Below are 13,618 nucleotides of genomic sequence, written 5' to 3'. Positions count from 1 at the left end.
CTTAAAATTTAACTGCCTACAGTGGTAACAAGGTATGAAATTATACATGTTTAAAACAACATCTCTCTTCTGTAGCCTGTCCAATCTTTCTTGTCCTCAGATCTCACTAAAACCCAAGCTAGCTACCATTATCTGTCTATTATTTTCCTCCCAGTTGCTTCCTTGTATTCTAGATTCCCAATGAGTCCTGTTCCATAGCTTCACAGTCCTTTATCCTTGTCTTTGATGTTAGTGTCTGTGTCTCCCCAGTGATTGCTCCCTGTCTACCCTACCCCCTTAGGCATTTACTCAGACTGATTTTCATGCTTTGGCGACATAAATTGTTAATCTATGGTCAATGTAAGACCTAACAAATGTTGTTTGTTCTGCAATCTGTAAACTATGCTTTGTATCCATTGTGACTGAAACGTCATAACATTTCAGTAGACATGCTTTGCCTGACGTCCTAAATCAGCACCTCTACTCATTTTAGCTTTTCTTCCCCATAGATTAGGAGCCTGCAATGTTTGCTTATGCAAGAAAGCTAGACAAAAAAAAATTTGAAAATTATTTTATTGATTTAAAGTTTTCCCTTAAAACAGAGCTTTCATAATTTACACTATGCTCTCTAAGGAGACATTAACTACTGGCTTTTCCTAGCTGAATTCAGAGCTACACATTCTCAGGACTAAAAGTACTTGCATGCAAATACAAAATAAAAAGAGGTTATTTTCTTGGTATTCATTGCATCCAATAACTCCAAAACAAAAATAGAAACCACATTTCTTTCTTGCTGCCACTTACAAAATATACCTTTCCAGCACCACAGAGTAGGTTTCCTCTACATATTGCAATATACTTCAGTACAGGAATTTCCAGAACCAGCATAGCCAAAACCACTTTCACTGTTAAATGTGGTAGCAGTACTAGACGCTGCCATACAAGCACTCATATGCCATAACCAGAGAGAAACCCATATAAAAGCATAAAAATATTAAAAAACACAGCATTTTAACAAGAGAATACAGATGCAGGGAGCTACAGAGAATTTATTTTAAACACAACATGTCTCATGCAATGTAAAATTTGGGAGTGATGAGACTAAAGCAAGAAGCCTATTAGAGAACATCTGTGGCACTACACATACAGAAAATCAAGCTGTGGGTAAATAGCAAAAACGTGAATAAGATAAGGATAAAGATGGAATCCGCTATCAACTGATGATGTTGCAACATATGATGGTACAAGAAGCAGAAAGAAAAAGTCTTGTGGTGGTCAGATGACACATTTCAAGAAAAAGAAAATTCAGGGGCTAGTGAGGCAGGAGGGCTGAATCAAGGACAACCCAGTGAAGAACTGGCATGAGTTACAACCACTGGATGAAAAGGAGTTGCAGGTCAGAGCCTAGAGATTAGATTCTAGGCTCCACTTTAGCTAGTGAGTATAAGCAGCTAGAGAGTATAGGGCTATTCCAATTTGTATATGAACATGATAATTTGTTACAAAACCCTATCCCCAGGAACCATATTAATCTAACTACATCTCCTTTAAATTCTCTGTTGTTTCATCACCTTGATATAACATCCTGACTCAGAATACATACAACTGTAATTCAATACAGAAGAGTAAACAGACATAACTGCTCTTTGTTTATTTAAATTAGAATTCAGAAATTATTGTTTAGCTAACTATCTTCATAGAAGACAAACAGCCACAGTGTGCACACAGCATTAATAAATGGTTTTAGAGGTAAAAAAGGATTCTCATCCCGATTGGCATCTTTTGTGGAAACTCCCAAAGTCCTGCAACATCCACCTTTCCTAGAATGGTTCTGATAAAGTACCAGTAATTCAGCTGATCATGTAAATAGCATTTGGTTTATTCCACTAGCATTGTGAGTATAGAATACATAAATTTTACACCTATGATGCAAGTTAAACCCTTCAAAATTGGACGGTCCATTTGCAATACTGGTGCAGGCAACCAAATTACATGTAAGGGCATGGCTCCCTGGGAAATAGGCAAGCCAGGTTAAAAAGGTGATGACCAAGAAGTCATCCAGTTCAGAAGCTGTTCTGCAAGCTGAGTTTAACCCTGCACCTTCAAACGCTATTGAAACATACCCACACAGAACAAAAAGAGAGTTCTCGAAACATTTATCAGTGTTTCCTAATGGCCATTTAAGGAGATGGTATTTTACCCATTTTACATCTTTACAAGCTAAAGAACAGTACTAATCACATGTTGACCTTTACTGTGAAGCATTCCACCTACAAATAAGCCATAATTTACTAGTTTACCAAACTGTTTCCAATGCAAGAGGTCTAACAGATATGGCATTTTTCTGTCCAAGACATGGTAGACTTTTCTACACTATGCAGCTGTTTAAAAGAAGACCTAGCAGCAGCTGCATATTATCCTAATGAAACTTCTTCCACCTCCAAACAGACTTCGATGCTACAGCCTAAAGAGAAAGAGACCACGAGTCCTGACCCCAAGCAGACACTCAATTCCACACAAAGTACACTTCTGAGAACAAAAATAAAACTCAAGTAAACTAGTTTTCTCTATAAAACTTTCATGTGGTGAATCTATTGTTTAAGTGTGCAGCACAAAGTCTTGAAGAATGAAGCACATTTTCAGTTCATGACATTACCATGTTATATGTTTATAGAAAACCCTTAGCTTACTCCACCAGGAAGTCCAAGAACACTGTACACAAATGACTTAGTTAAAATGTTCACCATTCCCTACAGACTTCCTGTGCATGACCTATAAGGTGTTCAGTCAAATCACTAAACAGCAGCTTACAGAACTCTATCATGAGTTCAGACAATCTCTCAGGTTCAAAATAAAACTTGTTCATTGTAAAGCATATTATTGGTACACTCCATTAGTACTAGAACAAGAACACCCACCAGCAAGTGCAAACTTTTACTCTAGTAAACTATATCAGCTCCCTGGATGAACGAACTACATTGTATCAATAGAATACCTCCATGAATACTAAAATAATTAATAATTAATAGGCCAAACTAATTGGCCTAGATCTACTTCTAGAGAAGAGGACTATTGCTCCAACCTCAACCATTGCTAATGGTTGCATTCTCATGGGAGGCAGAAGCTTGAGTTGCTAGAGACAGAAAACCAAAGCAATGTCTCCTACTTAAAGGGACAAAAGAGCTTGTCACTGTAACACTACTGCAGCATGTCCCAGTCATCTCTAGAAAGAAGCCAAAACACCTTGGGGTCGTTCCAAAATGGACTCCATAATAGGACATTCAACTCACAGGGAAATCCAGCATTCCATTTTTGTGGAATTTCTCCTTCAATCTCATTACAAAACAGTCTATTTTTCAATTTACTGCAAAGCAGATGCTAATCACACTTTGGACCTAGAGCCATATTTCATCTTATTGTGTTTTTACTGTGTCTTACTGTATTTTACACATAGGCACCCACATCCTTATTTTCCTAACGACTTCACAATTGGAGAACCACCTGTTCTCCAATGCTCTGTTCACTGAAAAGATGGACCTATCTCTTATGAAACTCAGAAATAATGTTAGGAGAAGTTTTCTGATGGTGTAATACTGCTTTATGCACCAAAAGGTAATGAATTTATGCTTTGCCTCTCTTCAGATATCAAGAATACCATGAATTCAATATGTCCACATCTTCTATTTTGCTAATAGCATCAATAGTATTCATAAGTTTTTAACATAAGGTAAACAAAATTGAGATCACATAAGGTATCACAGTTTTACTAATGGTGTAATACAAGGCTGTTTACCCTGAAAACTCATACATGGGGACTTCACTCTTGAATTTAGCATATGTTGTGTTGTAGATCATCTTCCATTCATCTTTAGTCAACTCATACTAAACATTGCTTCAACACTCCTTGATTACATGCCTCCACCTCAATCAACAACTTAAATATTTATCTTGAAACATAACACAGCTGATTAAATAAAGCTGACATGATCAGCCCACCTGTTGCAGTTTTGAAGTTTAGAGATCAGGCCATCTGCAGACAAAAGCCCTGTTTTTTAGCCTCAAAAGTGTTTAGTTTTCTTTTCTTCATTATACATTAAGTATTTATTTCAAAAAAACAATAAATAAGGATATTTTGCAAATATCACAGTAATATTTTTCAGGGCCTTAAAATATACATTTCAATGCAATTTCGGTACTTTCATGGTTCTTAATCATTAATAAAAGATCAGTCATGCAAACAATAGCAATAATAAAAACCTAAAGCAACAAAACCAAAACAAACCACAACCCCCCACAAAAAACCTAGAACCCCTCCCAGAATCACAAAACCAAACAATCAAAACACTTCTTCACTTCTGAAGACATTTTGCACATACCAAGTTACTGCACTACGTTTGAATTTTCTACTTGATTATCAACCTGTTTCACAGAATTTCAAATTTTATTACTTCCACAGACTGTGAACCCCAAATTACAAAATATTTCCTAACTTATGACTAGTAAAACATACAATTAAAAACACACTTTACATTCAAATGTTAGCTTTATTGCAGGACATTGAAATGCACCCAAAAAACCCACCAGGAATCCCAGGGCAGAATTCTCCAGTTACTGGTCTCCACATGAAATGTGGAGGACGTTCCATAGAAAATGCTGCCCCTGTTCTTTGCACTGTCTTCATGTAAACCACAGCTCATTAGGAGCTCATGGCCTGTACACCACTGCTGTGAGAACTAACAGTGTTGCCACTTAAAGGGATATTCATAGCAGTTTGATACACATTCCTTCAAAATGCATCCTATATTCAAATGTGTTTGCCAAGTGAAAATCAAAGCTACTTAAATACAAAGTCCTGACTTACAGGTTCAAAATTCTGGCATAACAAGAAAGAAAAACACTCACAATTATATAATAAGAGGGCAGCGCTTGAGGACACTGAAAGTATATTAGATTAACAGGAACTAATACTAAGAAAGCTCTATCTGATTTATGTAAGAAAAAGTGGGAGGAGAATGGAAAAGGAAAGAATATGTCAAGCCCTTAGCTTATTGCATAAGCATACTTCCTTATAACTAGGCAATAATTTTGCAGTTTTTCACTGCAAACTATCGGAAGTCTGACAAAGCATTTGCAGGACATGGTTACCATGACCTTCAAAAAAGTACTTAAATGGGTTTCCTGTTTTGTTTCTGTAGATCTGCATACAACATTCAGAGGTCTCTTCCTCAGTCAAATAATATATCTGGAGAGCAGCAAGAGTGATTTCAATTTAAAACAAAACCAAACCAAAACAGGCCGGTGCTCATTTCTGCTATAGACAGCTGCTTTAACTACATTAATTAAGAGCAGGCACAACATATACGATCAGGTACAAGTCACCATGTTCTGCTCATCATGCTCTCAACCACAGTCTAGCAATACTAGTGATAAAAATATCAGATGCTAGAAAATAGCATGTAAAAATGCAGTATGGAATCTGCTTTTCAATATACCAGCAATCATCTTCTATTCTTATAATGCATTGCATACTGGGTGTTGAAATATTAAAGAAGAGTTAAACTTAATTTTTGGACTGTAAAGCTGAACTTCAAAATGAAGTTGACACTTCTCTCTTCTTAAATATACATACAGATGCTCTTGAGGCTGTTGTCATACAATTACACACTTCTATTCCACATTAGAAAATTGCTTAGCTAGAAGATTTAAAAGAACAAAACAAACAAAAAAGACAACCAAAACAAACAAAAAACCAACAAACAAACAAACAAACAAACCTGAAAAAACCCAACCACACAAAAAAACACAGGGAAAAAAAAGAAGGGATCTAGCAAAAGCAGGCCAATGAAGGCAATAATATTTCTTTACTGTGTCGGTCTGGGAAACGTCAAAATGGTAGAATGACCTAAAAGAACCTTATTAGATATTCACCAATACAAACTCTTTCTCAAAGAATTATAACCAAGCTTTCAGTAGAGTTTCATAAAACAAAGGTAAAAATTAGTAATCAGTTTAGTCGACTGGTAGAAGTAGCCTGACAACACTGCATAACCATTTTTTTAGAAGGCAAGCATAAAATTTACACAATTTTCCAAAGGCTGCTTCAGAGGGGGAAAGACACAAAGTATCAAAGACAGTTTCTGTAAAATTGTTATGCAAATTCTACTTTTCACAAAATAAATCTCTGAGCTAAGTTCATATGAACAAAAATTATAATCAGCCCAAATACAGAAAAGGCATGCAGTTACTTGCCTTCAGAGTAAGCTTGCCTTCAGAGTAAGCAGCATTAAGACAGTTGACAAACTCACTACTTAAACACTTCATTTCTTCATAATGACAAATAAAGCCATCAGTTGGGTGATACTTAACATACCCTCACAATTATTAACCTAAAATTCTGATGGCTGACAGCAGTCTCAATGCCAAATAGATTACAATAACAAGTTTTGGATTTAGCATTCACTATTAACAATGCAAGATAATCAGTCTTATCCAAAACTGTTCTCACTTCATAAAAAAAAAATGCAAAAATTTTATAGATTTTGTAATTTTTGCTGTCCCATGCTTGCTCCCAGTACAAACTATCACTTCCTGAGGCTCTTAAAACATTGATGTTTGAATTACCTGACAAAGGAAATAACTCACTACCTACAAATTTTAAGAAGTGATACAACTGAAAGGTAATCTGAACCTCAGATCAGCTAGTCCTCAGTATAAAAAACTCAATGGATTTTATAGAGTACTCACAAGTATATATGTAGTTCAAATATTTCTGTGTTAAGATCAAAAGGAATTATTTGCACAGGTTGTGCAGTTGCTTGTGACAACAAGCAGTTATGAAAGGACATCTCATGCTTCACAGGAAAGTAACAGAGCTTACAGATCAAAAATAGAGAAGCAATTCCATGAGATGCTTTATCATTAGCATGTTCTTGGATCCTGCTTGTACACTTCATCCTTCTTACCATATCTGCTTACCAGAGGCTAGAACAGAAGCCTCATCTACTGTCAATATATTGAGAGGGAAATCAGGCAGTCTCCTGGAAGGAGAATTCACAATTCCTTCTGTTTCCCTTCATCAATGCCACTATTTGTCTGGTCTTCTTCCATGTACCCATGCCCAGAACGAAACAGGCATTTTTTCATGCCCCTTAAACTCATTTGACTGTGAGAACCTCTGACAACTTAAGATATACAGCTGATGTACAATTAGTAATCTGTATTGCCCATAATGGTTGGAAGAGATATTCCATCAGAACTACTCACTTTTGCAAAAAATTAGGAACTCCAGATTTATTAAATGTTGTTTTGATAGTAAATGCTCAAGGGAAAGTTAAGGGATGATCTGTCTTCATCTCCTCTTATAATGGGAAGTTCTTACCATCTTTCAAAAACCAAGGTCACCACTAAAACCACGAAGAATAACATGTGTTTTGTTTTTCCCAGTCATGCCTTCAGTTTCCAGCAATATTTCAAGCTTCTCTCACACATACAGTAGATTAAGTCACTAATGTAAAAAGGTGTAAGTTTATTTTAAACACATGGAGTATTGTATAACTGCAACACAAACACTAAGACTTCAATAAATTGCCTTGTTTCCTATAACACGTTGCCAAAGCAAACACCTTTTAACTACTATCAGCTACTACCATGGTAGAAGAGCAGGAAGGGAGAAGAGATTTTGTTACAACTGCTCCATGAGAAGGCAGTTTAAGGTCTGTCTCTCCCTACACCTCATTCCCTTTCACTATCTATGAATTTCTGTCCCCTCAGATATAACAATGCAAACTTTACAGAAGTGTGCTACAAATCAGATCAGTGGAGCGATTTGAGTTATACTATGAAATAAGTTTTCTTGCTTAAAAAGAAACAAACAAAAAACCTGTATGGATTAGTTCAAACAAACAGATTTGCAGCACAGCCTAACAGTTGTGGCAACATAGGAGTGATGAACTTCAACAACTGCTTCCTTAAAATCCAGTTTTAAAATGGATTGATGCTGCGACATAGAAGAAAATATCATTGGAAAAGGAGAAGAATGAAAAGCCAGGGAAGAGAATACCAGCACTCAACTCCATTTTTCTTCCTCAGTAAAACTAAAGATTTGAAAGAAATGCAGTTATTTTAACAACTCAGAACTTCTGCACTATTTGCTAAAAAGATCCCTACATTTAGATAGGGAAGATCATTTCCCAAACAGCACAAACATACAAAAAAAAAAAAAGCCCCACAAACTCAAACTAGAGTTACCTCCATCAAAAGCAAGAAGAAGCTTAAGCTTTGTTGCACAGCAGATCCATGACAAAAAAAGATGCATCCAGACAGAAGCAACTTTCTTTTGAAAACGCCCATCTCAAGATAAAGATAGGGCCAAGAGAGGACAGTGGGCTTAAAACAACATGAAGTTACTGACAAGTAACAGCAATACCAGACAGAAGATAGAAATCCCCCACATCAATATTTGTCCCTTCCTTTACAGGTTTTCATCTCATATAGGATAGCACACTTTGGCTAAACAATAACTCAAACAAATCTTAGGAAGATCTGTTTATGATAACTAACAATAGATAAACAAGACTGCTTTAAGACAACTGCTAAGATGCAGCCGACATTGCACAAGCTTTTCTCTACAAACTAAGGTTCAAGATGGTGATAGTAAAGAGACAGCAAGCACAAAAACATGACATGACAGCTTAGTGATCCTAAATAAGTACAGGATTGCACAAGCCGCCTAAAGAAAAAAAGATGACAACACCCTGGCAACACCAAGGAGAAACAACAGGTAACACTGAAAAGGAACAAGAAGTAAACAAGAATTCTAGTTGGGATGATAAAGAAATAGCGGAGATCATAGAAGATGCTACACCAGGGAAAGTGAAAAAACTTTGTGCAACCATGGAATACCAAAATGGAAATAAGAAAGAAACTGGAAATGAAGTACCCCCTTTCTAATTGCCTCAGCAGGCAAAACAGCAGTGGAGCAACAGAAAGAATTCGTTCATCTGGAAGAAAGTCTGGTATAATTGCATTAAGCTGAATTTAACATGACTCTTAACAGATAAAGCTGATAAATTTGTTAAAATAAGAAGTTAACAAAAGTGGGGAAACACTGGAAGAACAACCACAGACAGAAGTAGTGCCAAATAAACAATAACAAGGGAGTAGAAGGCAGTGAATAATTGCAAACAGTACTATCCCTATATGGACCACCCACTTAAGAGTAGGAGTCAATGACACTTGTGGGTTCCTTCCAATTCAGAAAGTTCTGTGGCACTACAGACATCCCAGGGAGAATAAGACATCATGTGGCAGAGGATTACGTATGCTATTGAAAGCAACAGAGACCAAGAAGGGTAAGAAAGACATGGAATCCTTGCACCTTGGGCACAAGAAGCCTGTAGAGATATTAACTGAAGACAATTTCAGCATAACAAAGAATCTGGACTGGAATTAATTTAATATGAAAAGGAAAGAATGTGTGACAACAAACATGCATTTCTCTGTTTGGGAATCTGGAAAGAAGGGAAACAGATTAGAGTGCTGTTATTTTTAAGGATAAAGAATAGCAACTCAGAATAAAATGAGGAAGGGAATAAGATGGCAGCAGGATGTAAAAACCTGAAATTTCAAATGAAAACAGAAAAACTGAATAAATGGGGCTTTGGGTAGTTAAAAAGGCAGAAAAAGCAGAAAACAAACATGAGAATACATCTCTGTAAGTAGGAATCAATAGTACTGAATAAAGGTAAACATGTCAATTCTAATCAGTTTTTCTCTGGAAACCTTTAGATTATGCTGGGGAAGGGGCATAGAAAAAGGCCTAAGATAGAGGCCTTTAGACAGCCTGCAAAGCAAAGGAACTGAGGAACATATCTAGGGGGGAAAAATGGATAACTGAGTATGAAATAAAAGCTATGAATAAAACTAAAAAGAAATCTATTCAGTTCAACAATCAGTCACAGGTAGATGCATTATCAGAAATGAGAGGAGAAGGTGGTAGTCATGAGAAAGGGACTTGGATGCAGTAATCAGATAAGATGGTTGGCAGAATCAAAACAGAAGTAATAATTTGTGTCAGAAACAGAAACGGGGATTAGCAGATGAAGATCAAATAGGATAGAGTGCTGAAAAATAAACTTAATGAGAAATCTACTTGAAAACAAAGTCATAAGGAATGAGGGCATTCACAATAAGAGGAGAGATTATGCCAAAGACCAGTATGAAACTACAAAGGGAGAAGAAAAAAGTAGACGAGGAAATGTGAAGGAATGTCTGATGGACTCCTGCCCAGGAAAAATGTAAGAAGAGGAACTGCAAAGACCATGGTAGATGAGGAACACAACTTTTTTTTCATTATAAAAGGGATGATAGGACAGACATTGGGACCTAATGTAGTGTTGTAGGGTATACAGCAAGGTTTCTGTAATCCATGTACAATATCATATTTATATGCCAATAAAATACTTAGCAACTAGCTTTTGATTTGGATTTCCTTTGCTTACAGCCAGAAAATTAAATAAACTGCCATTCTTTATACCTCAGTCATATGTATATGGGGTACAAAGCTCAATTGTTGCGTTGTATCTTGCCATAAATAAGGAAGGCAAATGAAAAGTTTAGTAGAATACTATTAACATCACACAACCTGGCAGCAGAACACAAATTTCACTAAAACATAAAATCAGTCAGCTGAAACCCATGAACAGGCTAAATATACAGACTCCTCTTCTAACATTACCCACAAATAAGCCTGCATTTTTCTTTAAGAAAAGAACTGCGATTCAAATTCATACAGAAGAGCTAGAAAGGGCCTAGAAAGCACTTAAAATAAGCAATTTGGATAGGAATAACAGAAAATAAGGTTGGCAAATACTTGAAAACATTACTTCAAAACATCAACTTCACTCTCAGTGCTCCGAGTCTGTATCAGCTTTCCTTATGCCACTCCTGACAGATGTTTATCTAACATGTTGGGGTTTTTTTTTAGCAAACCTCAAACAACACAGACTTCACAAAATCCTCTGGCAGTCTACTGCAGTGACTGAACAATTTCAAAATCTGCCCCTAACATCTAGCATATATCTCACTCTCTTACTTCAAACCATTTTTTCATGCACCATAAAGCTGATTGCCTTTCTCTTTGCAGCATATTTGCTACACAGAAAGGAGGTTTCCTATTGCAACTGGACAGCTCTCCGCAGTGTTCTGCATTGGAAGGACAGAGCTCTTATATAAAAATAAAAGTCCGCCTGAACGGATGAGCTACAAAAACTCATCTCTGTGATGAGTCATCTGGGACAGCAGAAACGGACTTTCCCACATAAGCAATCTGCTGGAAGCTGGATTCAGCCACTGCAAGTGATACAGCCAAAGGAAACTAACATTTACAAGCGAGCAAAGCACAGCCGAGGCATCAGTCGTGATCGTTTGTACTACAGCCTTCAGAAAAAAGCCACGCAGAAAAAAAACCAGCATAGCTTTGGCTGTGTTGTTCAAAGGCAAAGTTAAAATGGGAATCAGAGCCGCAAACTGGAGCACTGGGTGGAGCTCCCGATTGTGCCTTGCCTGGCAGCACCACTCTGGGGGAAAAAAAGGAGTCAGTACGGGCAAAAGAGAGCGAAGGGGGAGGGGGAAGAAAGAAAAACCGGCCTCGGAAACAAGAGATGTGCACGGGACCAATCACACACAGGGAAATGGATGTAGGGAGGCACCTTGGCCATAGAGTGAGGAAGGAGGCTGGGATTAGGACTGTGTCCCTCTCCAGAGGCAGTGGACTTGAGGGATGCCCTGGGCCTGATGACTTTTCTCCCACGGAATAGCTTCTCTCTGTCGGGTGGGGTAGTAGGGACCTCAAAGAACATGCTGCAGGGAAGGGCAGGGCAGGGCATGCAGAGCTATCTAGGGAGATGTACTGAGGTATGGCTGGGGGAGCTGGGGTGGGGATCACAGGACAGTGGTGCAAGGCACTGTGAGGATGGCAGGTGAGAACTGGGAGGTCTGCAGCTGCAGACATGGCAGGGAAGTGGAGCAGGGTACGCCACAGATTGCAACGCCAAAGAAGGGCTGGGGAAGAAGGGGCAAGGTGAAAATGATCCACAGGAGAAGCACCACATAGCACAGTACACAGAGGATGGAAGTGCGTAGCATGGTAAGGAGCTATGGTAAGGCTATGGTGGGGGGTGAACGTGGGGTGCACAGCCATGAGAGGGAAAAGCTACAGAGGGAGCAAAAAGGTGCACAGTTCATGTGCATGAAGGGCGAGTGGATGTAAGGGGGTGTACCCAGCCACGAAACAGCGAGGCTACGGCAGGGGAAAGCAAGGCGGTCGCAGTCACGGGAGAGCAGAGCTGTTGGTCGAAGAGCGTCAAGTGGGGAGGGAAAGCAATGGGTGCCCAGCCATGACAGAGTGTGGTTACAGACTGGGACGCAGGAGAGTGCGCAGCCACGGGAGAACGGCGCTACAGGTGTAGCGAGGGGGATGCACTGCCACAGGAAAGCGGGGCTCCGTGGTGGGAGGCGGCAAAGCGGCGCTTAGCATGAGGCAAGCCGTGCTGAGAGGGGCACAAGGGGCGGCACGGCCGACAGAGAGCGGGGCTGCGGAGGGGACGAGCGGCTGCGCAGCCACAGGACGGCGACATGGGCAGACCCGGGGCCGGGGGGGCACAGCCGGGGCGGGGAGCGGGGCCGGGCCAGGCGCGGCAGGGCCCTGAGCGCCGGGCGGCGCGGTGGGAAAAGGGAGCCACTCACCTGCGCGGCGGAGCTGCAGCAGCCCATGGCGTCCGCGGGTCTCTGCCCCGTGGGTGCCCGCTAGGCATCCACTCTCCGCGACTCTCCCGCCCCGGGCGGCGGCGCGGGCGGGGCGTACGGAGGGCGGCACGGAGGAAGCGGCGGGGACCGCGGGGCCCGGTCAGACGAGCGCGGCTGCACCACAAGCGCCGCCGCGGCGCCCCCTCATCCTCCTCCCCCCGGCGAACGCTCGGGGGAGGGCTACATCCCTCCTGCCGCGGCCGCTTCCGGTGTGGTAATGGCGGCGGCGGCTGCTGATGGGGAGTCGGGCGAGCTCCGAGCTCGTCTTTCCTCAGCGCTCGCCCCACGGCAAGGTGCGCGGTGGGGGCAGCTGCCTGTGGAAACCAAGCTCGGATCAGCGGGGCTTGCCGAGTCTCTGAGAGCCTGCCGGCTGAGAGGAAGACCTGATCGTATGGCCTGGTAGTACATACGCATTTGCCGGCAACATTTTGTAGCAGAATCAAGCACCATTTATACACTTCTTTTAACACTTCCAGAGATAGTGACTCAACCACTTTCCTGGGCAGCCTGTTCCAGTGCCTCAGCAGCCTTATGGTGGAAGAATATTTTGTAGTATCCGATATGAGCCTCCCTGGGCAGGGCCTGCGTCCGGCTCTTCCTACGTGGGGGAAGAGGCCGACCCCCACCGGGGTGCACGCTCCTGTCGGGGGTTCAGAGAGTGATCAGGTCACCCTGAGCCTCCTTTTCTCCAGGCTAAACACCCCCAGCTTCCTCCGCCACTTCTCATAAGACTCATGCTCCAGCCCCTTCACCAGCTCCATTGCCCTTCTCTGGACACGCTCCAGCACCTCCGGGTCCTTCTGCAGCGCCCGGAGCTGGACACGAGACTTGAGGT

The 13,618-nt window shown here is 40.7% G+C and overlaps 1 protein-coding gene across 2 annotated transcripts in view; it reads right to left on the bottom strand.

Annotated features, from left to right (window-relative positions):
• Positions 1–12,950, bottom strand: part of SLC44A1 (solute carrier family 44 member 1) — a 66,416-nt gene extending 53,466 nt beyond the window's left edge. For both annotated transcript variants that reach the window (XM_039724131.1, XM_039724132.1), the window contains exon 1: positions 12,724–12,950. In XM_039724131.1, coding sequence (XP_039580065.1) covers positions 12,724–12,750 — 27 coding nt within the window. In that variant the 5' untranslated portion in view covers positions 12,751–12,950. The remainder of the gene's footprint in view (positions 1–12,723) is intronic.
• Between the last annotated feature and the right edge of the window lie 668 nt (positions 12,951–13,618).

This window comes from Passer montanus, unplaced genomic scaffold, assembly GCF_014805655.1.
Source record: "Passer montanus isolate IOZ18808 unplaced genomic scaffold, ASM1480565v1 scaffold52, whole genome shotgun sequence".
Lineage (NCBI taxonomy): Eukaryota > Metazoa > Chordata > Aves > Passeriformes > Passeridae > Passer > Passer montanus.
This window is presented reverse-complemented; position numbering and strand designations above follow the sequence as displayed.